Here is a 27562-nt window from a genome sequence, read left to right on the forward strand (position 1 = left end):
TTTTTCAGCGCACAGATATCTGGGTGTGTCCAGGAGATGATGCGCCTTTTCTTCAGTTATAATTCGGTTTACTCTGTGAACGTCAGTGTCCTGAGGCCAGTCGGTGCTTGTATAATGAAATAAAAGTATTTCTTCTGTTTCTGGTTTCTTTCGCAGCTGTTTTGGCTGCTATGTGTCAGATGTGCCTGTTCATGTGCTGTAATGCGTGACGGTGTGTGTGTGTGTGTGTAAGTGTGTGTATGTGTGTGTGTGTGTGTGTGTGTGTGTGTGTGCGTCTGTCTGTGTGCGTGCGTGTGCGTGCGTGTGAGTGCGTGTGTGTGCGTGCGTGTGTAATAGGGGTTACAGTGTGTGTGAGTGTGTGTGTATGCGTGCGTGTGTGTGTGTGTGTATGCGTATGTGTGTATGTGTGCGTGCGTGTGCGTGCGTGTGTGCGTGTGTGAGTGTGTGCTGTGTGCGTGCGTGTGTGAGTGTGTGTGTGTATGTGTGCATGCGTGGTGTGTGTGTGGTGTTGTGCATGCGTGCGTGCGTGTGTGTGTGTGTGTGTGTATGTGTGCTGCGTGGCGTGTGTGGTGTGTGTGGTGTGTGTGTGTATGTGTGCATGCGTGTGTGAGTGGTGTGTGTGGTGTATGTGTGCGTGGTGTGTGTGTGTGGTGTGTTGTGTGCATGTGTGTGCGTGTGTGAGTGTGTGTGTGATGTGTGCATGCGTGTGTGGTGTGTGTGTGTGTGTGTGTGTGCGTGTGTGTGTAGTGTGAGTGGTGTGTGAGTGCGTGCTGGTGCGTGTGTGTGTGAGTGTTGTGTGTGTTGCGTGTGTGGTGTGTGTGTGTAGTGTGTGTGTGTGTGTGTGTGTGTGTGCGTGTGTGTGTGTGTGTGCGTGCGTGCATGCGTGTGTGAGTGTGTGCGTGTGTGAGTGCGTGCGTGTGTGCGAGTGAGTGAATGTGTGTGTGTGTGTGTGTGCGTGTGTGAGTGCGTGTGTGTGTGTGTGCAGTGCGTGTGTGAGTGTGTGTGTGTATGTGTGCTGCGTGATGCGTGTGTGAGTGTGTGTGTGTTGTGTGCATGCGTGCGTGCGTGTGTGAGTGTGTGTGTGTATGTGTGCATGCGTGGTGGTGTGTGTGTGTTGTGTGCATGCGTGGTGAGTGTGTGAGTGTGTGTGTGTGTATGTGTGCATGCGTGCGTGCGTGTGTGAGTGTGTGTGTGTATGTGTGCATGCGTGCGTGCGTGTGTGAGTGTGTGTGTGTATGTGTGCATGCGTGCGTGCGTGTGTGAGTGTGTGTGTGTATGTGTGCATGCGTGTGTGAGTGTGTGAGTGTGTGTGTGTGTATGTGTGCATGCGTGCGTGCGTGTGTGAGTGTGTGTGTGTATGTGTGCATGCGTGTGTGAGTGTGTGTGTGTATGTGTGCATGCGTGCGTGCGTGTGTGAGTGTGTGTGTGTATGTGTGCATGCGTGTGTGAGTGTGTGCATGTGTGAGTGTGTGTGTGTGCGTGTCTATCTCTCCTCCCTGGTGACCGTTCGGGTAGTAGTTCACAGGACGTTCCCTCACTCTGGAGGAATTTCCCCGTGGCTCCGCCCCTCTTCCAGCGGGGAGGCGGGTCCAGTGCTTTGGGGTTCTGAAAGGCAGGCCCCTGTTGCATTCTGGGGGAGGGAGTGGGGGGGGTTACACGGCCATGCTGAGCCCTTGTTGCCCTGAGAGGGGTGAGGCAGGAGGCAGGTTTATTGGCTGAAGGAGGGCCCCCATATTTACCCAGAGCTAACAGGACCTCTCCACCTTAATGGCCAGCCAGGTGGAGTCAGGGAGTTCACAGGGAGGTTCGGACCTACCTGCTAGCGCCAGCGCCAACCGGCTAACACTGCCGTACTACACATGAGAGTGTGTGTGCGTGTGTGTGTGTGCGCGCGTGTGTGTCTGTGTGTATGAATGTGCTTGTGAGAGCCTGTGTGTGTGTGTATAATATCCATGCATGAGCACGTGCCTGTTTGTGTTTGCGTATCCTTTGCCTGTGGATTCTTACCCATGTGTGTGAAATGAAACATCGAGTGCTGTGGAACTTTTCACCAAACTTCCAGTTGCCTCATCTCCGCAGCCCTCTTGCATTGAGGGATTGCTCAGGCATTGAGGGGTTGCTCAGGCATTGAGGGATTGCTCAGGCATTGTGGGATTGCTCAGGCATTGTGGGATTGCTCAGACAGGCCCCGGTGGCTGGGCTCCAGATTGGATGCGCCTGTACATTCGTACCTTGGATCAGACCGCTTCCGTTGCTGTTCTGGCACGGAGAGGCGACTCGTCAGCGATTGCAGGACGGCAGATTCCTGCAGCGTGTGTGTGTGTGTGTGTGTGTGTGTGGTGTGGGGGGTGTGTTGTGTGTGCCGTGCGTGCGTGCGTGGTGGTGCGTGCGTGGTGTGGGGAGGGGGGGGTCTGATTCCTGCAGCGTGTGTGTGTGTGTGTGTGTGTGTGTGGGGGGGGGGGATTCTGATTCCTGCAGCGTGTGTGTGTGCGGGGGGGAGGGGGGCAGCGCTGATTCAGGGCCGGAAGCGCCGGAAGGTTCTGATAGTGGCTGCTTTGTTCAGCTCTGCCTGGTGACTGTGCCCTCTGGGCAGGACTGTACCACAGTCAGGAGCCTCTTCGGGAGGGACGGGGGGGCGTGGGTGGAGGGCGGGCGGGAGGGGGTGGAGGGGAGGCGGGGCAGAGGGGGGAGGGGGGATGAGGCGGGGGCTGGGGGTGGGGGCATGGGCGGGCGTGCGGGCGGGCACGGGTGAGGTCGGGGAAGGGGAGGGGTGCGGCGTGGGGGGGGAAGGGGAGGGGTGCGGCGTGGGGGGGGAAGGGGAGGGGTGCGGCGTGGGGGGGCAGGCGTTTGGCTGGGGAACCTCTTTCGGGGGCTGGGTGTGTTTCTGAGTCGCTGACTCAAGCAGCACTGAAGTGCGTCCGGCCTGATTATTATGAGCGCTCATTATGAGCCTCTCAGCTGTTCTTAGAGAACGGGACGTTTCCCTCAGAACGCCCCTCTATTCACCCCAAACTCTGCGCTGCCCCTCCTCTGCTTGCTTTTGATCCCGGTTTTTTATTAATTAATTAATTAATTTCAGATGTATTACAGTTTTGGTGAATGTCAGTTTAATTGGAGGTCTAATGGTATTGTTGGCTCGGGGCTTTGTGTCACTTATAGATCAGGGACACGGCATACTTTCTGACTCGTTTAAAAGCAGATAGGATGAGTGGCAGTCACCTGATCATCCTTTCATGCCTGTTTCTCCGTCTGTATTTGTTAGTGAGCGGGATAACTGTGGAAATAATGACGGATTTGGCTGAAACAGTTGTCAGTCATGCACAGAAGTAATATACAAAGAAAGGTTTAATATAATATTTAAACCCCATGTTCTAATGTCAGCATGTTTCTCCTATTTATAAACATAATCTCATAAACCATCGAACCGCTCAGGGCCTGATTTGGTGACCTGTGATTTTAAAGGCCACGGAAACCCAGGGAAAGTGTTTGGTTGGACTTTCCCGAGGAGTCATAAATTACGTTTGTTGGACAGGGCATCTAGTGGATGTGCAAATTAATTTCACATCTGCCCCCTACCTGCACTTACCTGGAGCGGCGCGGGGCTCAGAGCTCAAACGGGGGGGGGCTGGAGTTCCCAGCTCCTCGGGGCAGTAAGGGGAGCGTGGGCTATTTTCGGCAGGAGAGCCTGGGAGTCACATGGTCCAGCTTCCCGTTTCTGAGATACAATGCTGCCACAGAGACGCGGAGGAACAGGAAGACAAGGCGAGCGAGCGAGTGAAAGAAAGAAAGGAAGAAAAAAAAAGAAAGAAAAACAGAGCCTCCATATGACCAGCACATGGCAGTGTGTAGTCACTCCGGGTCCATTCATTAACACAGCACAAAGAAGAGGGGAGGGGGAGGGAGGGAGGGAGAGAGAGAGAGGGAGAGGGAGGGCGGGGGGGAGGGAGAAAGAGGAGGGGGACAGAAAGAGAGAGAGACAATTATAGGGGAAACTGAAAAGACGGAGAGAAGGGAGGAAGAAAGCATATGTGAGAAGGAGAGAGACGGAGAAAAAGGAGGGTGAGAGAGAGGCTGGGAGAGGAGGGCTGAGAGTGAAAGAGAAAAAAGGTGGACTAGAGACATAAAAAGAGGACGGAGAAGCAGAAGAGAGGTAGGGAGGAAAAGAGACCTGGTGAAAGAGAGAAGTAGGGAGAGAGGGAGGGAGGGAAGGAGGGAGAGAGGGAGGGAGGGAGAGAGAGAAAGAGGAAGTGTCAGAGAAACTGAGTTGAAGCTGGAGCTGTATGTGGCGGTTTGAGGCGCCGATTCTGTTATGGAGGGAGACAAAATCGCAGGTGAGTTCCTGGGTTCAGCGGTGCTGGGTCGGCGGGGCTGGGTCGGCGGGGCTGGGTCGGCGGGGCTGGGTCGGCGGGGCTGGGTCGGCGGGGCTGGGTCGGCGGGGCTGGGTCAGCGGGGTTGGGCCAGCCCCTTGCCGTAAACTGGCCACGTTCTCTTTCTCCGGCTCAGTGATTTATAGCCGGGCTGCCTGGGACCTGAAGAGCCGCCGTCTGGGTTTTGTTTGGCCAGACGGTAACGGTTAGACACCTCTCCTGGGTCCTGTCTGTCTGTCTGTGTCTGTCCCTCTGTCTGTCTTTCTGTCTGCCTGCCTGTCTGCCTGTCTGCCTGTCTGTCTGCCTGCCTGCCTGCCTGCCTGCCTGTGTCTGTCCCTCTGTCTGTCTGTCTGTCTGTCTGTGTCTGTCCCTCTGTCTGTCTGTCTGTGTCTGTCCCTCTGTCTGTCTGTCTGTCTGCCTGCCTGTCTGTCTGTCTGTCTGTGTTTGATTTCATGGTCCATTCTCACCGTTTGCCACTGACCGGCTGACTCTGCGAGCTAAAGAGTTTTGTCAAGTTTTGAAAGAACCCAGGAGACTTGTTTTTGTGTTTTTTTTGTGTAGTTTTGAAGGCTTACGCCTCTGGGGTTGCCATCACAACAGGCACCGCGACGACGGAACTACTCCACTGGCAGGGAAGCAGGGAGCGTCCGGAGTATTCGGGCTGTGAAGGGAGTGCTTCTGAGCTCGAAATTTTCCGGTTACTGCTCATGGAAAACTGGACTGGCCATATGCTCGTGTGTGTGTAATGCTCTGTGGATTGTGTGTGTGTGTGTGCGTGTGTGCATGTGTGTGAGTGTGTGTGTGTATGTGAGTTTGTGTGTGGGTGCATGTGTGTGTGTGCGTGTGCATGTGTGTGCGTGTGTGTGCGTGTGTGTGTGTGTGTGTGTGTGTGTGTGTGTGTGTGTGTGCATGTGTGTGTGATGATGTGCAGTGTGAGTGTGTGTGTGTGTGTGGTGTGTGTGGTGTGTGTGTGTCGTGAGCTGTGTGTGTGTGTGTGTTTGGGTATGTGTGTGTGTTCTTTGTGTGTGTGGGGGGGGGGGTGTCTACTGGATAATCCATATGGGTGTTAATATTGGCAGTTTCCATAGAGTTTTGTGTGAAGTTGTTTAAATTTTTACATTTTTTGACATATGTAAAGTGCAAACTGGGACTCTCAGTTCTGGAAGACTGCCTGTGAGTAATATATTGTCAGTGATCTGCAAAAACCCTATTTGTCAAATTATTTTTTGTCATTTTGAGGTTTTTTTCAGCTCTAATCTGACCGTATGTACTACAAAATCCTCTTAGCTCAGCAGCCAGTGGAGTTTGTTCCAGCCCCTTTGGCGAAACACAGAAGTGGTTAGTGTATGAAAACTGCTTTCTGTTCCTGAAAATACATTTTTTGTCCCAACGTGGCCCCTGGACACCAGACCCCGCAGCATTTTAGGATTGGGGGGAAGTGGTGTGTCTGTGTGTGTGTGTATGTGTGTGCACACGGGCGTGTGTGTGTAATTGGTGTTACTGTGTGTGTGTGTGTGTAGTAGGGGTTACAGTGTGTGTGTGTGTGTGTGTAATTGTGGTTACAGTGTGTGTGTGTGTGTGTAGTAGGGGTTACAGTGGGTGTGTGTGTGTGTGTGTGTGTGTAATTGTGGTTACAGTGTGTGTGTGTGTGTGTGTGTGTAATTGGGGTTACAGTGTGTGTGTGTAGTAGGGGGTACAGTGGGAGTGTGTGAGTGTGTGTGTGTGTGTGTGTAGTAGGGGTTACAGTGTGTGTGTGTGTGTGTGTAATTGGGGTTACAGTGTGTGTGTGTAGTAGGGGGTACAGTGTGTGTGTGTGTGTGTGTGTGTGTGTGTGTGTGTGTGTGTGTGTGTAATTGGGGTTACAGTGTGTGTGTGTAGTAGGGGGTACAGTGAGAGAGAGTGTGTGTGTGTGTGTAGTAGGGGTTACAGTGTGTGTGTGTGTGTGTGTGTGTGTGTGTGTGTAATTGGGGTTACAGTGTGTGTGTGTGTGTGTGTGTGTGTGTGTGTGTGTGTGTGTGTGTGTAATTGGGGTTACAGTGTGTGTGTGTAGTAGGGGTACAGTGAGAGAGTGTGTGTGTGTGTGTGTAGTAGGGGTTACAGTGTGTGTGTGTGTGTGTGTGTGTAATTGGGGTTACAGTGTGTGTGTGTAGTAGGGGGTACAGTGAGAGAGTGTGTGTGTGTGTGTGTAGTAGGGGTTACAGTGTGTGTGTGTGTGTGTGTGTGTGTAATTGGGGTTACAGTGTGTGTGTGTAGTAGGGGGTACAGTGGGAGTGTGTGTGTGTGTGTGTGTATAGTAGGGGGTACAGTGGGAGTGTGTGAGTGTGTGTGTGTGTGTGTGTGAGTGTAGTAGGGGTTACAGTGGGTGTGTGTGTGTGTGTGTGTGTGTGTGTGAGTGTAGTAGGGGTTACACTGTGTGTGTGTGTGTGTGTGTGTGTGAGTGTAGTAGGGGTTACACAGTGTGTGTGTGTGTGTGTATGTAATTGGGGTTACAGTGGGTGAATGTGTGAATGGTGGAATGCTCGGAGTCTCTGGGGTCACTGCACTGTTGGTGTAGCGCATTCTCAGCTGTCCTTCGTCGCCATAGAGACCGCGGCAGGCTGATGCAGTCACCGGGGCCAGGGTGACCACAGCACCAATCAGACGCTCCGCCTCGCCCTGCCATTTGCTTTCTGACTGCCGTGTGCTGTCACTTGCAGTAACAGCTGAATGGTTAAGCTAGTGCAGAGGAAGGGGGCTGCCTCAGAGCGGCTTGGTCGGGACCCGGGTTGGGTCCCTCGGTCCCCGCGCTGCTGGTTCGAGTCGGGACCTTCGCATTAGGGCACGCGCGGCCGAATCTGTGGTAGCGGGACACAGGGCACTTCATCACACCCGGGGCAGGGCGCGTACGGGGCAGCCAGGATTCGGGTTCCGCCAGTAGCTGTTGCGTTGATTCAGTTCATTTGGTATAACCTCTGTGAGCTCCCTCCTACAGTACCACTGTGAGCTCCCTCCTACAGTACCACTGTGAGCTCTCTCCTACAGTACCACTGTGAGCTCCCTCCTACAGTACCACTGTGAGCTCCCTCCTACAGTACCACTGTGAGCTCTCTCCTACAGTACCACTGTGAGCTCCCTCCTACAGTACCACTGTGAGCTCTCTCCTACAGTACCACTGTGAGCTCCCTCCTACAGTACCACTGTGAGCTCTCTCCTACAGTACCACTGTGAGCTCTCTCCTACAGTACCACTGTGAGCGCTCTCCTACAGTACCACTGTGAGCTCTCTCCTACAGTACCTCTGTGAGCTCCCTCCTACAGTACCACTGTGAGCTCTCCTACAGTACCACTGTGAGCGCTCTCCTACAGTACCACTGTGAGCGCTCTCCTACAGTACCACTGTGAGCTCCCTCCTACAGTACCACTGTGAGCTCCCTCCTACAGTACCACTGTGAGCTCTCTCCTACAGTACCACTGTGAGCTCTCTCCTACAGTACCACTGTGAGCTCTCTCCTACAGTACCACTGTGCGCTCTCCTACAGTACCTCTGTGAGCTCCCTCCTACAGTACCTCTGTGAGCTCCCTCCTACAGTACCTCTGTGAGCTCTCTCCTACAGTACCACTGTCGCTAGTGGGGTGAAAGCTGGTGAGGATTTTAGTGGCCCACGGTTTGGGGGGGGGGGGGGGGAGGATTAAATTTTTTTTATTATAAAAAGGGGGCCGGTATTTTTTTCAGGGGGGCCAGAATTCCTAGCTACGCCCCTGAGTGTGAGGCCCGCGGTACTGAAATAGTCTGTGTTTCCCTCCTCCCGACAGAAACGTCTTTCCTACCAGATCACAAACACTGCCAGCCGGTGCTGGGCCGTGACCACATGCCGGTTTCCTCCTCGCAATATTTCCTCTGTCAAACACCCAACGCAGAGGGTGATGGGAATTTTTGTTCGCCATCTAAAGGTTGCAAGGACAGTCAACGCAGTTTCCCCTGTGAAATCATTGTGTGGTCTGTCACTCACCTCAAACTCCTCATATTTAGCTATCATCTGTCCAATCATTATGCGGTGTCACCTCCTCTTTCCGCAATCTGGCAATTTAAAAAAAGTTCTGTAGTGTGTATCTGGCTGGATGCACACTTCCTCCAGATGACCACAAGGTGGCGGCATTGGCTTTACTTTTCCACCACTCCCTCTGACTGTGGTGGGCTTCCATTTCAGTCTGCTTTTCCCATAGTTACCTGGTGACGTTGTATGTGAAGGAGTAGCTCTGAGCAGATGAGCATAGTTGTTTCTTTGTGGGTTTTTCCCCCACATCTGTGAAGATGATAGTGTTTTTGGTTGTATGGGTGGGGAGGACTCTGGGATATGCAGTTTTGGAGGAGGGCTCTCAGACATCGCTACTTCCTGGATCTGGTTGATTCTTGTTTTTGGTCAGGTTCCCATGGCAAATCCCCTAAAATGAACAAGCGCCCCGTCTGGCTGATGGCCGTTGCCGGGATACGCTTCCCTGCTCTGCGCCACGTTCCGTTTGTCTGGCCTCTGCAGGTGCAGCGTTCTGATTGGATGTGGTGCAGCGTTCTGATTGGATGTGGTGCAGCGTTCTGATTGGATGTGGTGCAGCGTTCTGATTGGATGTGGTGCAGCGTTCTGATTGGATGTGGTGCAGCGTTCTGATTGGATGTGGTGCAGCGTTCTGATTGGATGTGGTGCGGAGGCTTGGGAACAAGCCCGGTGAGGTCCTGTGTGAGGGACCCCGCTGCTGGTGGGATCGTAGCCTGAAGGGTGTGAGTGAGGGTCCGGCTGCATGGGATGGAAGCGCAGGGCTCTGTTTGGGCAATCAGATCCTGCAGGTTTCGGGTGAGCTTGTCCTGTGCTCTTGAGTGATGCTGATGGGACAGGGCTGTGTGCGTTTGATGGAGAGAGAGTGTGTATGTATATGTGTGTGTATGAGAGAGAGAGAAAGTGAGTGTGTGTGTGTGTGTGTACACAGGTGTGTATGCTGGACAGGCTGTCTCTAGTGTGTATAAAGCACATCCAGATGTGCTGGTGCTCACACTTCCTCTCGTACCTGAGATGACCCGTGGGGGGGGGGGGGCACGTCCACACACAGCTGTATGCTGCTGCTGTTGCAGCATGGGGAAATACTGCTGTGAGTCTGTTTCTGCTGCTCTGCCATTATTCTGTTCAGTGAATCAGGCGTTATTTAATGTGGGAGTCTAAAGGCTTACATGAGAATCACCATACAGGAGTGCCAAACAGAAGCATGGCAGAGTGCATTATGGGATATTGAATTGTTCAGCTGATAAATGCATAATGCATTGTGGGCTTTTGAATGGGTCAGTTGGTTGTAGTGGGGTGCCTTGTGGGATATGGAATGGGTCAGTTGCTGAATACTGTGTGGGGTGTCCTGCAGTGCAGCAGGTGTTTTCATCTAGTCTCCAACAAAAGTACACCGATTAGTTTCCATTTGTCACAACTGTTTCTTTTGTTTGTGAGCATGATACTATGAAGTAAATTTAGAGATTTAATGCTTGACCATTCTTGCCAGTTAGCTAGTGTGACAACTTGAAAAGGTGAAGCGGGTGGTTTGATAATGGATGGGCGGGAACCTGAAACACACGCACACACAGGCACACACACACACACACACACATACACACACACGCATGCACACACACACACACACACGCATACACACACATGCACACACACACGTGCACACACACACACGCACACACACATACACACACACACACGCATACACACACATGCACACACACACGCGAACACACACATACACACACACACACATATACACACACACATGCACACGCACACACACGCATGCACACACGCACACACGCACACACATGCACACACACGCACACACACATACACATACAAACACACACATATGCACACACACATGCACACACGCACACACGCACACACACATGCACACACACGCATGTATGCACGCACACGCACGCGCAAACATGCACAGACACACATGCACACGCACATGCACATGCACACACACGCACACGCATACATGCACACAGACACACATGCATATATGCACACGCATGCATGCACACACATGCACAGACACACATGCACACGCACACACATGCACACACACACATGCATACACGCACACACATGCACATACACACATGCATACATGCACACACACGCATACACGCGCACACACACACACACACATGCACACACACATGCACACACACACACGCACACGCACACACACAATCACACACGCACACGCACACAATCACACACACGCGCACACACACACACACGCACACACACACACACTCACTCAGCTTCTTGTCGTGTTCTTCTCTGGATGAAGAGACGAACGCGTTCCTCAGGGTTTTGCACATGTGGCCTCTGTAGACGGGGGATTACCAGCCCTGGGAGACATTACTAATCCACAATGTGCTGTCGTGTCCTCTAAGATAAATACGTGCAGACTGGGAGAAGTGAATAATTCCCACCCCTGCTGTTTAAGGGCCTGCGTGGCTTCAGCTGGACAGTGAGGTCTGCAGGCTTCCATACACTGAGCTAGTCGGACTCTGCTCCCACGTGTCACTTCCTGTATTACTTCCTGTTGCATTGACAGAGCTTAGTGTCTCCTGGATTTCGTCAGAGCAGGGATTTGCCTTCATTTGTCAGTGATGTGGCTCGCTGTTTCCAGCTGGTGGGGATCCCAAGGTCAAAATGTACTCTTAAAACACATTTGGACTTCTCACTGTTGAATAGACCCCATTGTTTCTGACTTACCCAAATGAGGAATCGCTTTAAGCTGGAAGCGGACCAGAGGAAGCTTGGCTCTCACCGCATCCGCTTTGTCGCATTTGAAAAGAATTGTCATGGGGAGGGCGCAACAGTTTTTTTTATTGCGTTTCTTGCAGTACCACATAATTGCGTGTCGGTTGGACGCAGCAGACAGAGAGTTTGAAAACAAACTGAAAACAAACAGCAGCCTGCTAGCATTCCGTCCTGTCTTACTCTACAGCACGGAGACTCCAAATGGAGTTGGGCTGTTATGGTTTGAGTTTGACAATACGAGTGAAGAGTCTGACGAGTGAAGTGCACTTAAGTACGCATGAGTGGGATTTCAGTGGATGTGACTCCTACGTTCTTATTGGCTGTGATGGCTCTCTTAGCGACTGATCAGTTGATGTACTCAGTTATAACCCCCTCTGATTGTGGGGGAAAAAAGCGAGCAGAGCATTTTGGCGTTGGTCGGGTGAGTGTGCGGGGCGTTGGACACGCAGATTGCTTGGCTGTTTGGCGAGGGAAGCACAGAGGGCTCAGTGTAAGTGTCTGGATGTCTGTGCTGGGTTTGTCGTTTGTCAAGTGGAGAGCAGTTTGCAAGGGCCCAGTGGCCCAGGTTTTGAAGCAGTTCCCATTAGTACCATGCAACCTGTATTTCAGATCATGAAGTGTTTAAAAGGCTTTGGGACTCCAACTCCCATCAGCCCCCTTTTCAGAAAAATGTCGCTTGTGGCGCTCTGGAGTCCTGCCAGAACCTCTGTCTTCTGTGGACACAAAGAGCCCTTTGGTTTGTGTCCCCGTGGACTCTTGGTGATAGGGTTCCTTTTGTTCGGCATGCCTGGTCAACAGCTGCACTTCCTGTCTGTTAGCTCATAACACTGGTGCTTTTAGCTCATAGTGCTGGTGCTGTTAGCTCATAGCGCTGGGGCTGTTAGCTCATAGCGCTGGGCTGTTAGCTCATAGCGCTGGGCTGTTAGCTCATAGCGCTGGGTCTGTTAGCTCATAGCGCTGGGCTTTTAGCTCATAGCGCTGGTGCTGTTAGCTCATAGCGCTGGGCTGTTAGCTCATAGCGCTGGGTCTGTTAGCTCATAGCGCTGGTGCTGTTAGCTCATAGCGCTGGGGCTGTTAGCTCATAGCGCTGGTGCTTTTAGCTCATAGCGCTGGGGCTGTTAGCTCATAGCGCAGGTGCTGTTAGCTCATAGCGCTGGGGCTGTTAGCTCATAGCGCTGGGTCTGTTAGCTCATAGCGCTGGTGCTGTTAGCTCATAGCGCTGGGGCTGTTAGCTCATAGCGCTGGGGCTGTTAGCCCATAGCGCAGGTGCTGTTAGCTCATAGCCCTGGGGCTGTTAGCTCATAGCGCGGGCGTGCATAGCTGGTGTTAGCTCATAGCGCTGGGTCTGTTAGCTCATAGCGGCTGCCATGTGCTGTTAGCTCATAGCGCTGGGCTTTAGCTCATAGCGCTGGGCTGTTAGCTCATAGCGCTGGTGCTGTTAGCTCATAGCGCATGGGGCTTTAGATACAATTAGATAGGGTACATTTACTTGGGTGAGGTGGGATTGCTCTAATCACTGGGCCTGGGCGACCATTGGCCATAGCTGCTGTGGTGTTGTAGTGGTGTGTTCTATATGTCCTAAGGCATGTGATTTGTAATTCATTCATATATATGTCTGTGTGTGCGTGTGTATACGTGTGTGTGTGTGAATATAGCCCAGAAGTATCATGTAACTGTGTCCAAATTCAGGAGATGTATTATCCTCCCCTGTGATGTTGGTGGTGGGGGGGGCGGGGGTGAGTCAGCATGATATTAGAAGGCTTGTAGGGGAGGGGGTGGGGGGGGAGGTGTTCCCATTAGTTGTGATTGATGGTGATATGGGTGACTTGCATTTATGTATAGTGTCTGTACAAGTGATTTAGCGGGTGGCTCGCTAACTTTGAGTGCCACGGGAGCATGATCTAGCGCGTGCCAACAGGCGTGTAGCCGCTGAGACTGCAGCGGGCTGCAGTGCGGCAGCTAAAGTAGCGCCAAACTGGAGCGGGCTGCAGATGTGCGGCAGGCTAATGTAGAGACTAAGGCAGCGGGGCTGCGATGTGCGGATAATGTGCGCACTAAAGACTGCAGCGGGGGCTGCAGATGTGGCGGCAGGCTAATGTAATTATTTCTTGAGAGGGCTGTTATTGTGCCGCTGCTCACTGGAGGTTCCCCAGCTCTGGCCCGCCGTGTTATGAATAGCCTGTGCAAACGGAATGTGTGGCCGCAGAGCGGAATCTCAGCTGGAGGAGCACCTGAAATCACACTCTATACCTCACACGTTCTACCTCACACTCTCTGTACCTCACACACCCCGTACCTCACACACCCCGTACCATACACACTCTGTACCTCACACACTCCATACCTCACACACTCTGTACCTCACACACTCTACCTCACACTCTCTGTACCTCACACACCCCGTACCTCACGCACTCTGTACCTCACACACCCCATACCTCACACACTCTGTACCTCACACACCCGGTACCTCACACACTCCATACTCCCGGGACCTCACACACTCGTACCTCACCACTCTACCTCACACAATCCGTACCTCACACACTCCATACCTCACACACCCCGTACTTCACACACTCTGTACCTCACACACCCCGTACCTCACACACTCTGTACCTCACACACCGCATACCTCACACACTCTGTACCTCACACACTCCGTACCTCACACACTCCATACCTCACACACCCCATACCTCACACACTCTGTACCTCACACACTCTACCTCACACTCTCTGTACCTCACACACCGCATACCTCACACACCCCGTACCTCACACACTGCTGCGGCTAGCTGGTAAGTTTTGTGAGTTGATGTCACCGGAGTCTCTTTTCTGCAGCGTGATGAATGAATTTATCGTGGCTGAAAGCGTGACGAAGTGCTGAGTCCATGCGTCAGGTCCGCCGTACGTCAGGGTCCGGCGTACGTTAGGTGCGTAGGTTCAGGGTCCGGCGACGGGTTCAGGGTCCGGCGGTACAGTTCAGGGTCCGGCCGTACGGTCGGTCCGGCGACGGGTTCAGGGTCCGGCCGTACGGGTTCAGGGTCCGGCCGTACGGGTTCAGGGTCCGGCCGTACGGGTTCAGGGTCCGGCCGTACGGGTTCAGGGTCCGGCCGTACGGGTTCAGGGTTCAGGGCTCCGGGAGCTCGCCGCTCGGTTCTCCGTTTGCACGCTGTTGAAATCTCCGCCGCTCAAATTCAGGAAACTACTGAGGAAGTCACGGCGTTAACAGTGAGCTGGTGTAGCTTCCTTTTTATATTGGATAGCTATCCACACACACACACACACACACACACACAGAGTTATGTGAACACGTGTGTACATGCCATGCAAACACACGCGCACACACACACACACACAAACACATCTACATGCCATGCAAACACAAAACACACACTCTGCTACACACACACACACACGCACACACACACACATAGCAAGAGAGAGAGAGACGTAGTCACATGTACACACAAACGCACACATACCCACAGAAACGCTCTGGAAACACAGGGGTCCATGTTGGCTTCCCGTCCGTGTGTTCTCCCAACGCACCCGGACACTGTAATATGGTCACACTGCTGTGCGGCTGGAAAGTGGGCGTGGCTATCTCTCACTGCGAGGAAAGCAGAAGTCTTCGTGGAGAGACGCGCGTGGTGAGCGAGCGAGCGAGGTACGAGCGGAGGGAGGGAGGCAGAGAAGGAGTTAGTCAGAGAGAGAGCGGGAGGAGGGAGAGAAAGAGGGAGGGAGGGAGGGGGAGTTGTCATCACTCCCTCCTTCTGAACTTTACGGCGTTCAAAGCAGAACAGGAAGCGAGAAAAAATAAGTTGGTCCTTTAAGAAAATTGTGGGCTTGGATCTCCGGACCGATACTTCTCTCTCTCTTTTTTTTTTTTTTACCCCCGCATCGACTCCTAATTTGGGATTTGTTTAAGAACCCTGGGAGCCTTTCTGAAGCGCTAGCTCGGGATAAAAGGGATTTTTTTCTTTTCTACCCCTTGACATTAATTCACAAAATGTCTGACTCCACCGTTAATGCTCACTTGGAAGGAATCATATCAGATTTTGAAGGTCAGTCCGTTATTTCATCTTTCCTGATGCTGCTGTCTCTGTCTGTGGCGCGTTGTTTTCCCCTCGGCAGCCGGGACCCAGCAGACCGGGGGCTGCCCCGAGCCCGCGGAGGGACAGCTGAGAGGAGGGAGAAGGCAGTTATTTTTACTGGAGCTCATTTTTCATGTGTGTGTGTCTGTGTGTGTGTGTGTGTCAGGAACGCTGCAGCATAAACTGAAAGTTTAGTGGTAGAGTGAGTTGTCGTTGCCGTGTGTCAGGGGGGCTGGCTGTGGTGGGCAGGGGGGCTGGCGGGGTGTGGGCAGGGGGCTGGCAGTGGTGGGCAGGGGGGCTGGCGGGGGTGGGCAGGGGGCTGGCGGGGTGGGCAGGAGGGCTGGCGGGGTGGGCAGGGGGTCTGGCGGGGGTGGGCAGGGGGGCTGGCAGGGCGGGGGTGGGCAGGGGGCTGGCGGGGGTGGGCAGGGGGGCTGGCGGGGGGGTGGGCAGGGGGCTGGCGGGTGGGCAGGGTGGTGGGCAGGGGGTGGCGGGGTGGGGGTGGCAGGGGGGGCTGGCGGGGGTGGGCAGGGGGCTGGCGGGGTGGGCAGGGGGGCTGGGGGGGGGGGCTGCGGGGGTGGGCAGGGGGTCTGGGCGGGGTGGGCAGGGGGGCTGGCGGGGGTGGGCAGGGGGCTGAGTGTGGCAGGTCGGCGTGGTGGGCAGGGGGTCCTGGCGGGGGTGGGCAGGGGGCTGGCGGGGTGGGCAGGGGGTCTGGCTGTGGTGGACAGGGGGCTGGCGTGGTGGGCAGGGGTCTGGCGGGGGTGGGCAGGGGGTGGCGTGGCGGGGGTGGGCGGGGGATGGGCGGGGGTGGGCAGGGGGGCTGGCGCTGGTGGGCAGGGGGCTGGCGGGGGTGGGCAGGGGGAATGGCGGGGGTGGGCAGGGGGCTGAGTTGCTCACCGGTCTGTGTGTGGTGCGCGTTTCACTTCCTGGTCGTCCTTTGTGAGGGACGTCAGTGAGTGACAGGACGTCTCTTTGTGTGACTGAAATACGAAGGGCTCTTTTAAAGGCAGGGGGGGGGGATTGTTTTGGGGGGGGGGGGCAGTGCTAACTGAGCTCACAGGCTGTATCATCTGGTGCCCCTCCGGCCTCCTCACACACCTCTGTGCTTTTCGGCTCCCTCATTCCCTTCTTCATCTCTGTCTGTGGGGATGGCAGGGCTGGATCGCTTTCTTTCCTACGTCATCCGCCTTACATACCCTCCCCATGGAGTTAGTCCCAACACTCACTCCCCATCTCTCTCACACACACACACACACACACACACACACAGGTATAGTACACACACGTACACACACACACACACACACACACACACACAGGTATAGTACACACACGTACACACACACACACACAGACGCACACACAGGTATAGTACACACACGTACACACACACACAGACGCACACACAGGTATAGTACACACACGTACACACACACACACACAGACGCACACACAGGTATAGTACACACACGTACACACGCACACACAGGTATAGTACATGCATGCATGCTCACACGCACACGCACACACAGGTATAGTACATGCATGCATGCACACACACGCACACACACACATGCAGGTATAGTACATGCACACACACACACACACACAAGTATAGTACACACACACACAGGTTCAGTACACACACACACACACACTGGTATAATACACACGTACACACACACACACATCTTTAGTACACACACGCACACAGATTCAGTACACGCACACATCCACGCACACAGGTATAGTACAGGCACACATGCACACACACACAGGTATAGTACATACACACACAGACACGCACACACAGGTATAGTACACACACACACACACACACACATTTATACTTCTGTCTTTCTTGCTCTCTGTCATTGGCAGTGCTACCTTCTTGGAGAGCATGGCTCCTGTTTGGCTGTTTTCTTTTTTAATGGCGCAGATATTCTGTAAACTCCAGGGCAGATTGGTGGCATTGGTGGGATTCAGCTTCTCCGGGCCTTTCTGCTGTGCGCTGACATGCTGGGAGTAGCCGGCCTGCACTGGGGGCATCCAGCGGGCCTGCGCGCTTCCGGAACATTCTGTGGCCTTCTGTAGGAGGACAGCAGTTCTTCCCAGCCTGGCCTGTGTGTGAACCCAGGACATGACAGTGCAGACTGGGGGGCGGGGGGGGTGTGTGTGGGGTGGGGCGGGGCGTGTGATGGGAGCGTAGCGCTGACTGCGTTCGCCACCCCCCCCCGTGCGAGGCTGACTGGGCGGGCGAAGGTCTCGGAGCACAAAGGCGGATCTGTGCGCCTCTTTTCCCAGCATTCCCGCGTGTTTCCCCTCCCGTCGCCTTGGGCCCGTCAGCGCGAGCCGCTTTGTGATTGGGCCCCCCACGCCCCCCTCCCCCGGGCCCTCACTCCGCTCCCGCTGGGACACGGGGACGCACGCCGGCTCTCTCTGAGGGGCGAGGGCGTCTTTTTGGCCAGGGAGAGGAAATTCCACAGAGAGCGTGGATTCTGCGGGGGGCAAAAATGTTTCTTATGTAGCCCTGCAGAGCTGGCCTATGGGCATGATCCCCCTCCCTCTCTCTCAAAAAATTCAAAATTCAAAATGCTTTATTGGCATGAAATACACTTGTACTTGTATCTCCCTCTCTCTCTCTCTCTCTCCCCCATCCTTCCCTCCCTCTCTCTCTCTCTCTCCCCCATCCCTCTCTCTCTCCTCTCTCCCCCATCCCTTCTCTCCCTCTCTACTCTCTCTCCCTCCCTCTCTCTCTCTCTCTCCCCCATCCCTCCCTCCCTCTCTCTCTCTCTCTCTCTCTGTATTTTTATTAGTTTTGAATAATGACTTTTGTTCTCCAACTTTTTATTTTCCTTCCTCTCTGACTGTAGCTCTTCCTCTTGTTCTTTGTATGCATATCTGTGGGTGTGTGCGTGTTGGTGTGTTTAGTAAAGAGTCAGGTTAGAGTGAATGCTTGGATATACGTGGGGAAGTTTGTGTTTGTGTGTGTGTGTGTGTTTGTGTGTGAGTGTGTGTGAGTGTGTGTGTGTGAGTGTGAGTGTGTGTGTGTGTGTGTGTGTGTACGTGGGAGAGTTTGTGTGCAGTTGGCTTGAGTAGCTGAGCATCTGCTGGGAGTTTTTTTTTCTTCTTCTTTCTTTTTATGTGATCCTAAAAAAACTCCTTTCGGTTAGCTGGTGTTCTGGGAAAAAAATGTGACAGCCCGCATTTTCCATTTTTAAGCAGCCCGTGCTTTTGACACCACAGGACGGCATTTTGGCTTTTTTTTTTTTTGGAAAGGCAGCCTCCGTTCCCATCGCCCGCCGGGACGGGGACGGGGAGGGGGAGGGGGAGGGGGAGGGGGAGGGGGAGGGGAGGGGGACGGGGACGGGACGGCGGGAGCGGGACGTGTGGGGTGGGTGACGGTGCGGTGAGGGGTGCGGGGGTGGAGGTGGCGGGACGAGATGCGGCGTTGTGTGCGGTGCGTGTGCAGTGCGTGTGGGTGTGTGTACGTGTGCGGTGAGTGTGGGTGCGTGTGCGGTGCGTGTGGGTGTGTGTGCAGTGCGTGTGGGTGTGTGTACGTGTGCGGTGAGTGTGGGTGCGTGTGCGGTGCGTGTGGGTGTGTGTGCGGTGCGTGTGGGTGCGTGCGAATCCCAGTCTGAGCTGCTGTACACTGTGGGCATGAGTGCAGTCTGACAGTCGGACGCAAACACTGCGCCACAGTGCAGTCCCTGTGCCACAGTGCAGTCCCTGTGCGGGCACCTCATAGAGATGTTGTTGTTTTGTGTTTTATTTCAGTGTCAAACACCACTGCTGCTAGCCTGTCAGTCAAACATCACAGCCTGGAATGTGACAGGTGGCTTGTGCAGTCTGGCTCGGCGTGGCTTCGGGCAGCAGCTGGGCCTACAGGCTGTGTGTTTGTGACAGACTGCAGACTGCGCACAGGGCTGTGTCTGTTCCCTCCTGCGGGATCAGCTCCCAAAACTGCTGAGCTCCCGGTCAAATAAACCTCCTTAGTGCCCGGTGGCGTTCAGCAGGGACCTGCAGACCTGTCCGCGCGGTGTTCATCTCCAGGCCGGTCCGCGTGGTGTTCATCTCCAGACCTGTCCGCTCGGTGTTCATCTCCAGACCTGAAGCCAAGGCTCGGCTGTTTGGCTGTGTGTACAGACAGACATGTTGTTACGTGATGTTCATCAGGAACTCTGTAGCCAGAATGAGAGTGAAGTGATTTGGGGAGAAGAAAAAAAAAAAGCAAAGCAAAGAAGCAATGGTGTGGAGAGTAAACAACGGTGAGGTGTTCCAGATGTTTCTCTCTGATTTAGTAAAGATGGTGTATTTTATGAGGGAGAGGGGGAGAGAGAGAGGGAGAGAGAAAGGGAGAAAGAAAGTAAGGGGGTGTGGGAGGGAGGGAGAGAGACAGGGAGAGAGACTGAAGGGATAAACAGAAGAGAGAAGCATCTTCAGTGTGACTGTGGAAGTACGCAGCTGAAGTGAAATCAGTCAGCTGAGCCAGTCTCAGTAGGAGCGATGTTAGGGAATGTCGGAATCATTGGGTGACTTTTTAAAAAAGATCTAGAGATGAATCACGTAAGCAGAGAGCAGCTATGCAATCACACTCATACACACTCTCACGCACACACACTCACACGCTCACACACACACAGGTATGCACTCCATCCAATCCGCACGCACAGACAGGAATTATGTAGTCAATCAAACATTCACACGCACACTCACGCTTGCTAGTGCACACATGCATGCACACATATACACATACACACACGCACGCACACACACACACCCTTATATTTCTTTTATACCCCAGTCTGGACTGTTCTTCCGCTCTCAGCCATGCAGCACTGAACTAAGCCTTCTCAGGCTGCAGAGGAACTTTCACTGACGATGCAGACCTTCCACGTCTGTTAGCACTGCAGCCCTGCAGCCTCTTTTCTCCTTTAACCTTTTCAAAATGGATGGCATTGCGCCGTTTTTAAAAACTTGTTCCATTGCTAGTCTTCAGCCTTCCATTTGCAATAAGGCCCTGTGAAATGCTTGATTCATATTTATACAATATGATCAAGGAAATAACACAAAAAAGAAATAGTAGACTGGGCCATTGTTTGGTAGTGGACACCTCACGATATTACGGTGCAGTTTGTTTATATTTTTCTTTTGCAAAACCCCTGTGAAGGTTGGGCGTGGGAGTGGGGGGCAGGAGGGGCACTGCACCAGTCCCAGGGCCCATAGCTGTTGTGTGAGTCCTCCTGACCAAATATCCAGAAATTTCCAAGGAAATTTCCACATCTCTCGCTGTGGAGGAGAGGTGGTGATTCAGAGGGTGCAGGGGATGACCTCGAAATAGACACATCACTGTGTGTGTGTGTGTGTGTGTGTGTGTTTGTGTGTGTGCGTGTGCATGTGTGTGGGCGGATAAGTGGAGGTGCCAAAGCGTTTCCTATGTAATTACTCGTTATGGTGTAGCTCAAATGGTGATTGTGATGCAACACCCCCCCCCCCCCCCGGTGTCTCTGCAGGCTGTTTGTGTAGAGCAGGGCTGCCCAACCTGTCCCTGGAGATCTGCCATCCTATAGTCCTTCATTTCAACACCAGTTTGGTACACCTGATTCCACTAATTAGCAGCTCAACGAGATCTCTAGCTGTTGAGTGAGGTGTGTTTTGTTTGGGTTGGAGTGAAAACCAACAGGAACAGGCTGCCCTGGTATAGGGTATATGGGCGCTCCCATTGGCTGGTTTGCTGCCTGTTCAAAGTGTTTTTTTGTTTGTTTTTTTTTATTTATCAAGTGCACAGTGTAACACAGGGTCATTCTGAACAATGAAATTCTTAGGACGTGGCAAGCAACAACTATGTAGTAAGCAAAAATATAACAAGAGTAGCAAAAATGTCAAAAATGTACATTCATACATACATAGCAGGGAAACGTGCAGAGCTTCAGTTTTCAGTTTTGCATGGAACATCACGCCAGGGTGAGAACAGAACAGGAACGCTCTGTGTTCCCGGGGGGCGGGGGGGGCGTGAGGGGGGGGCTCAGACACACGGCGGCGAGCGGACAGAGGCCTGCTTTATCGCCAGGCTGCCCCGCGGCTCCTCAGAGCGCCACCATCAGGTGGTGAGAGGCTCTGCGGCTCTTTATGGAAAAAGACTCGTGCGCTTCTCTCCCTCTCTGAATGGCCTGAGGCTGGATGCGGTTGTTGATTCACTCTTTTTACGAGATCACGCTGCAGAGCGTGTTGTATGAAGGATTTTTGAGAAGTGAATTGATTGCTGTGCTTCTTTCACGAGGACCGCTCTGGGCTCTTCAAGAAGGGGACTCGTCTTAGCTGATTTTGTGGGCCAGTTAGGGGGCTGCTGTTTCCTCTCAACCAAAACACAAATCCAAAATCTCCTGCACATTGATGGGGATACTGTGCTGTAGGAGACTGGCAGGTGTGCTGTGCAGCGAACAGAGGCCACTTCTGGCATTTTTTTTTGTTTGTTTTTAAAAAGCAAAAAAGGGAAAAAATGATTGTTGGAAAACGCCGTCAGGGCCTGAGGGAGGGGAAGTGGGCGTGGCCTTGGCGCGATCCCTGTCCATCAGAGGGAGCACGTGCCCAACAGGCCTTCTCAGCGCCTGCTGACAGGGGATCAGAAATATGTTTGTTTTTTCTCTCCGCTCTCCGTGGAAACGCCATCCTGTGCCGTGGCAGTTTGCGGGTGGCGTGGCCTGCGTCGGCCCGCCGGGGGGCCCGGTCACTCGGGCGGGGCAGACAGAGCCTGGCACTGCCTTCGCCCTGAACTCGGGGGAGGGGGGTGTGGGGGAGGGCAGTCTGTGGAGCTGCTGAAAGGGGGGGGTGGGGTACAGGGTGTGGGGGAGGGGCAGGCTGTGGAGCTGCTGAAAGCGGGGTGGGGTAGAGGGTGTGGGGTGTTTGGGGAGGGTGGGGGTGTTGAGTTATGGCCTGGCATGAGCAGCTGTCCCCGAAAGTGAAGCCCTGTCCCATAAGCTTGGAGGTGAGGAATGCGCAGAGACACCCCCCCCAGGAGCGCAGACACACAGCCTGAGCTCAGCTTGGGGGGGGGGGGGGAGCGGTGGCATTTCCGGGTCCACAGCCTACTAACCCCACAGGGTTATTGCCCCGCTTCAGTCCAAATAACCCTGGGGGTTATTGCCCCGCTTCAGTCCAAATAACCCTGGGGGTTATTGCCCCGTTTCAGTCCAAGTAACCCTGGGGGTTATTGCCCCGCTTCAGTTCCAGCGTCGGGTAAGTACCCTGGCCCAGTTACCACCCATACCGATCCCTGTCCCAGCCATTCAGATTGGGTTGTCATACTGTCCCAGTCCCCGAATTGGCTAAACACAACCATCCCTGCCCGGCTGCCACCCTCGCCCCCCTCCAGCTGTAGCTCTGGCATGCCCAACTGGCACACGATGGGGGTGTTCCCCGGGCGTGACGTGGCCGACGTCACATTAAAATGGAGGCTCATGTTGTGAGGAGCTCAGAGCAGGAAGCTGGATTATGTCACACCTGTGCTTGATTAAACTGGATTAAACTGGATTAAACTGGATTACTCCGGATTACTCCCACTGGCCACTGGCTGCCTGACACAGAGCCGAACCTAAAGGAAGGACACAGTGGGCGGGGGGGGGGGGGGAGTTTGGGAGGGTGGCACGGCACCCCACCCCACCCTAATAGAGAACTCCAACACGCAATACGAAATAAAAAGACCACATTTTAACACATTCCCAGATTGTGCTGCATGCAGTGCTGTGCGTAAGCAGTTGGACAGAAACACAGTTTTTTTGTTTGTTTTGGATCTGGACTCCAGTGCATTAGACTTGAAGTGAAACAGTGAACGAGGCCAACGTGCGGACGGCCATCTTTAATTCGAGGGCATTGACATCCGTCTCGGGTCATACGTGCAGGAATTACAGCCCTTACATCGCGCCCCCCCCCCCATTTTAGGAAAACGAAACTGGCCAGTTGGCTGCTCAGCTGTCTTTGCGTCATTAGTTCATGCACAAGATGGATAACAAAAGGTCTGGAGTTGATTCCATGTATGGGATTTGCGTTTGGAGTCTGTAGCTGTTGTCTCTCAATGTGAGGAATAAATATTTGCCAATGCCTATAAAGCAGGCCATTCGCGAGGCTGACAAAACAGAAGAATTCATATTCATAACCGCTGCTTAATAAATGTGTATCCATTATATTTTGGACGAGTGTCTGTCGATTTTTGTGTACAAAGTTTGTCCCCCTTGGTAGTCATAGTTTGGAGATATTTCATATTTTGGCGGAACGTGTTTCTCGATGTCGAAATAAACCAGGCGTTGGTTTGGCGTCTTGTGGCCGTGATGTAAACTGGTTTGCCGTCCGAGCAGCGACTCTCCCAGCGAAACAGGCGTGCAGTTCCTGTAGTTCTGTCCTCTGGACGGGTCTTCCTCTCGAAGCCCAGCGTCAGTAACGTAAGTTTCTGCGCTGTTCGTGATGTTTACCGCTGCTGGTCTTTCCCCCGCTATTTATAGCAGCTTTACCGTTGGCGCATTTTGGCGGGAATGTAACAGGTATTCTGTAGCTGCCGGTTTTTTGCCATTTGTTTGCGTTCTCCTGGACGGGGCTGAGTGATTCTTTTGTGAGTCAGGTGGCTGCTGGTTGGGGTTCGTTCTCTGTTAGCAATCCTGCGGTGGTTATGTATCTGAATGTATATTTCGGAAACTGTTGTCTCTCAAACTTTTTGGCAGTTTGTGAGCATTTTCGTCATGTGCTTTTGGGACTGTGAAGTAATTTCAAGCTTCTTCGAGGAGTGCGTGTCTGTGATTGTAAATCATTGTTTGGCTTGTATTTGGCAGCAGAAGTTGACATAGAAAATGTATTATATGTATTACATATAACATAGAAAATGTATTAGGCTATATGTATTACATATAACATAGAAAATGTATTAGGCTATATGTATTACATATAACATAGAAAATGTATTAGGCTATATGTATTACATATAACATAGAAAATGTATTATATGTATTACATATAACATAGAAAATGTATTATATGTATTACATATAACATAGAAAATGTATTGCAGTGCAGTTTCCAGCAGTCTTAAGGACCTGCCTGGTAAAATTAGTTTGTATAAACTCTGAAATTTTGCTTTGGATCGTAGTCTGTGACTTTCTGTGACCCCACCTTTTACTGAAAAGCGTTCACATCCCCTTCAAAAATTGAATGAAAATGTTTTAAACATGAATAACTGCATGTGTTCTGTAACCAGCGCGTTGCATGTACTGTCACAGATACTCTGCTTCATTTGGCTGATATGAATGCTAACGTGTGTTAAGTCCTCTCGAAGGTGTTCAAAAACCTGCGTACATTAATCCCCCTCCCAAGGTCCAAGTAGCGGCTCCCCAAAATGGCGGGTGGGGGCCTGCTGCAGTTCTCAGTGCCGCCATTGCAGCGGTCGTCCTTCCACTGCCCGTTTCGGGGTGGCAGTCGCCAAAACGAGTCCTTTGGGTGTTATTTTGGATTATACGGAGACGCAGAGACATGAAAAGGACCACATGAGCACAGGGTGTAAAATCTGAAGTCCCGTAATTGGAATGGCAGTTCCTGTGTTTTTGGGGGGAATTCTGTGGAATACGTCTTCGTCACTAAATGAGGTTTCCAGTTTGATTTATTCACCAGATTTGCTTTCCCCCGGATTTCTTGTTTTGACACATTCTTTCAAAACCGCAAAACTCCCTCTACGCAGCAACCTAACAGATTACTGTTAGAAAGAGTAAATATTAAGTTTAGTATAGTGTTTTAATATTTCGTTAACAACCATAATAATAATAAAGACTTCATCATTTATACATCTTATTTCATACATGCTATAAAGTGCTTTGCAGAAGTAAAAGAGTAATTGAGTTTATAATTTGTGATTATTTCCACCAACGAAGTTGACAGGCCATGTTTTTTTCCCCCCATTTCATCTGTCTGTCCGTTTGTTTGTTTGCAGAATATCTCCAAGATTTGTTAACAGATTTGCATGAAACTTTCTGCAAGGCTTGTTCAGGGGACAAGGAAGTGCTGATTTACTTTTTATACCGATTGCCCTAAGGGGGGCGGGGGGGGGGGCTTTTCACAAAAAAGGCACTTAACTTCTGAAAGGATTCTCATAACACCATGACACTTTGTGAGCCTATCAGCAGACATAAGGGGAAAACCATGCAGTATTGGTACCATCAAACAAATGGGGTGGCGGGGTGGGGGTGGGGGGTGTGTTCATTTCTGACCACTGAGAAGTAGTGGTCTTTGATTGGCCACGTGGTCTTGCAATAACCGACTGAAATGTTTCAGAGTGGCTAGATTTAAACAGGCATATCTTGTGGCCTATTTTGGATACGGTCATGAAAATGCGTGCATACCCTGCTGTGCAGAGCATGGAATGAATGATTAACTTCTGATGAATATCCCACATGTGGAGCCGCACAGTGTTGGCGGATGTATCTACTGAGATGTTACGGCTTTTAGCTCTACTGAGTGCCGTCTTAGAGTTATAGTTAAATTTGTGGGAAAAACAATGTTTTTTTTTGTGATGGTGAAATGTCTGTTTCTCAGACGCTTTTAGCCAGGTGTGCTCATGCAGGTGTGCCCAAACACTGTTAGCCAGGTGTGCTCATGCAGGTGTGCCTGTGGTGTGTCGTCCCGCAGCTCTGAAGCGGTCGTTCGAGGTGGAGGAGGACCGCGACGCGACCGCGCACCCCTCCCTGCACACGCGCCGGGCCACCAGCCTGCGGGCCACCTTCTCGCCCACGGGCCACCTGGGGGCGCGGAACTCGGACCCCGCCGGCCTGCGGCGCACGGACCTGGCGGCCGGCCGGCTCGCCGACCCGGGGTCCCGGCGCTCGGAGATCTCCATCGACATCTCGTCGCGGCAGGCGGACGGCGCGGCGGCCGGCGCCGCGTTCTCCCGCTTCGGCCTGAAGCGCCCGGACGTCCGGAACGCCGACACCCCCCTCCGCCGGGCGGAGCCGGCCGTGGTGCGCCCCCAGGAGCCCCCGACGCCGCCCCGGCGGGCCGACCCGCCCGCCGCCTCCCTCTCCCGGACCTCGGACCCGCCCCTAAAGAGGGCGGAGCCTCCCAGCCCGGCGGAGGCGCCGCCCCGGCGGCTGGAGACCCTCCTCAGCAACAACTGCGTGGCCCCGCCCACCGCCACCGCCACGGCCAATCACACGGAGCAGAAGGCTCAGCCGCCAACACCCGTCTCTGAGGTCATCACTGCCGCAGCGAACCGTGAGTCACCCCTGCCCGCGTTTTCCACTTCCTGTCCACTTCCGCATTGCCACATCCCTGAGGGCCTGTGGGTGTAATGAAACCTGCACAATGTCCTGCCTTTCGGGCTCATCGGTGTCTGACTTACAGCCTTCTCTGAAGACTTGCCGTGTTGCTCAGGGCAACTTCCCGTTGTTTGTTTTGCTGTTGTTGTGATGTAGAGCCTTCTTGCGTCTGGTATGTGGCGTAATCTCTGCAAGCGATCGTGTTTAAAATGCATTAGCGTTACATCAGCCCGTCCTGTAGCTCGTTCCTGGCTGTATCTGTGCATACTTCGTCAAACTGAACAGAATTAAATGGAAGTTGAGCGTGCAGCCAGACCTGAGCACTATCTTTAGTGCATTACAGCTCCGAAGAAAATGCGTTTCTTCTGTAAGCCTGACGGAGTGAACTGTCTAGCTGTGGGTGACTGTAAGGAGAGTCACAGCAGTGCTGCTCTCTCTGAAGAATGAGCTCAGTGTAGACTCATCTTGTATTCAGACTCACTTTAATAGTTTAATAGTTAAAAATATTTCATAGTTTTGGGGTTCCCCCGTGTCCTGGCTAAATTCCCAACCTGGCTCTCTCAACCTGCCACCTCACCTAATCAACCACCAGTTTAACTGGCAAAAAAAAAAAAAAAGTTCTCTCCCTCTTCACCTCAGCTGATGTGTGGTGAGCATCCTGGTGCAAAATGGCTGCCGTGCATCACCGTGGTGACTGAAGACAGTTTCCCCTTTATCACTTTAAAGTGCTTTGATTGTGAGAAAAGTTCTATATAAATGCAAGGCATTATTATTATTATTATTATTATTATTATTATTATTATTATTATTAAATGATTGTCAGGTGTGAAGGATTGTCAGGTGTGAAGTGGTTGTCTTGCTTATTGTAGCTCCACAATGTCTGAACCATACTTTTCAAGTAAAACTTAAAATAATATATTTCATCATCATTTGCCCATAATTCTGGCTTAAATAGCCTAAATGTAAGGGATTGCTTTTTTTCTTCAGAAA

At 52.7% G+C, this 27562-nt stretch overlaps 1 protein-coding gene across 4 annotated transcripts in view; it reads left to right on the top strand.

Annotated features, from left to right (window-relative positions):
* The window catches only part of LOC135243916 (septin-9-like), an 81744-nt gene that overhangs the window by 10527 nt on the left and 43655 nt on the right, over window positions 1–27562 (top strand). For 2 of the 4 annotated variants that reach the window (XM_064316058.1, XM_064316062.1), the window contains exon 3: window positions 25947–26528. In XM_064316058.1, coding sequence (XP_064172128.1) covers window positions 25947–26528 — 582 coding nt within the window. Of the gene's footprint in view, window positions 1–4179; window positions 4332–14913; window positions 15258–25946; window positions 26529–27562 lie in introns of those variants that run through there. The other 2 variants (XM_064316060.1, XM_064316059.1) reach the window with 2 other exon arrangements.

The sequence above is a fragment of the Anguilla rostrata genome, chromosome 17 (genome assembly GCF_018555375.3).
Source record: "Anguilla rostrata isolate EN2019 chromosome 17, ASM1855537v3, whole genome shotgun sequence".
Lineage (NCBI taxonomy): Eukaryota > Metazoa > Chordata > Actinopteri > Anguilliformes > Anguillidae > Anguilla > Anguilla rostrata.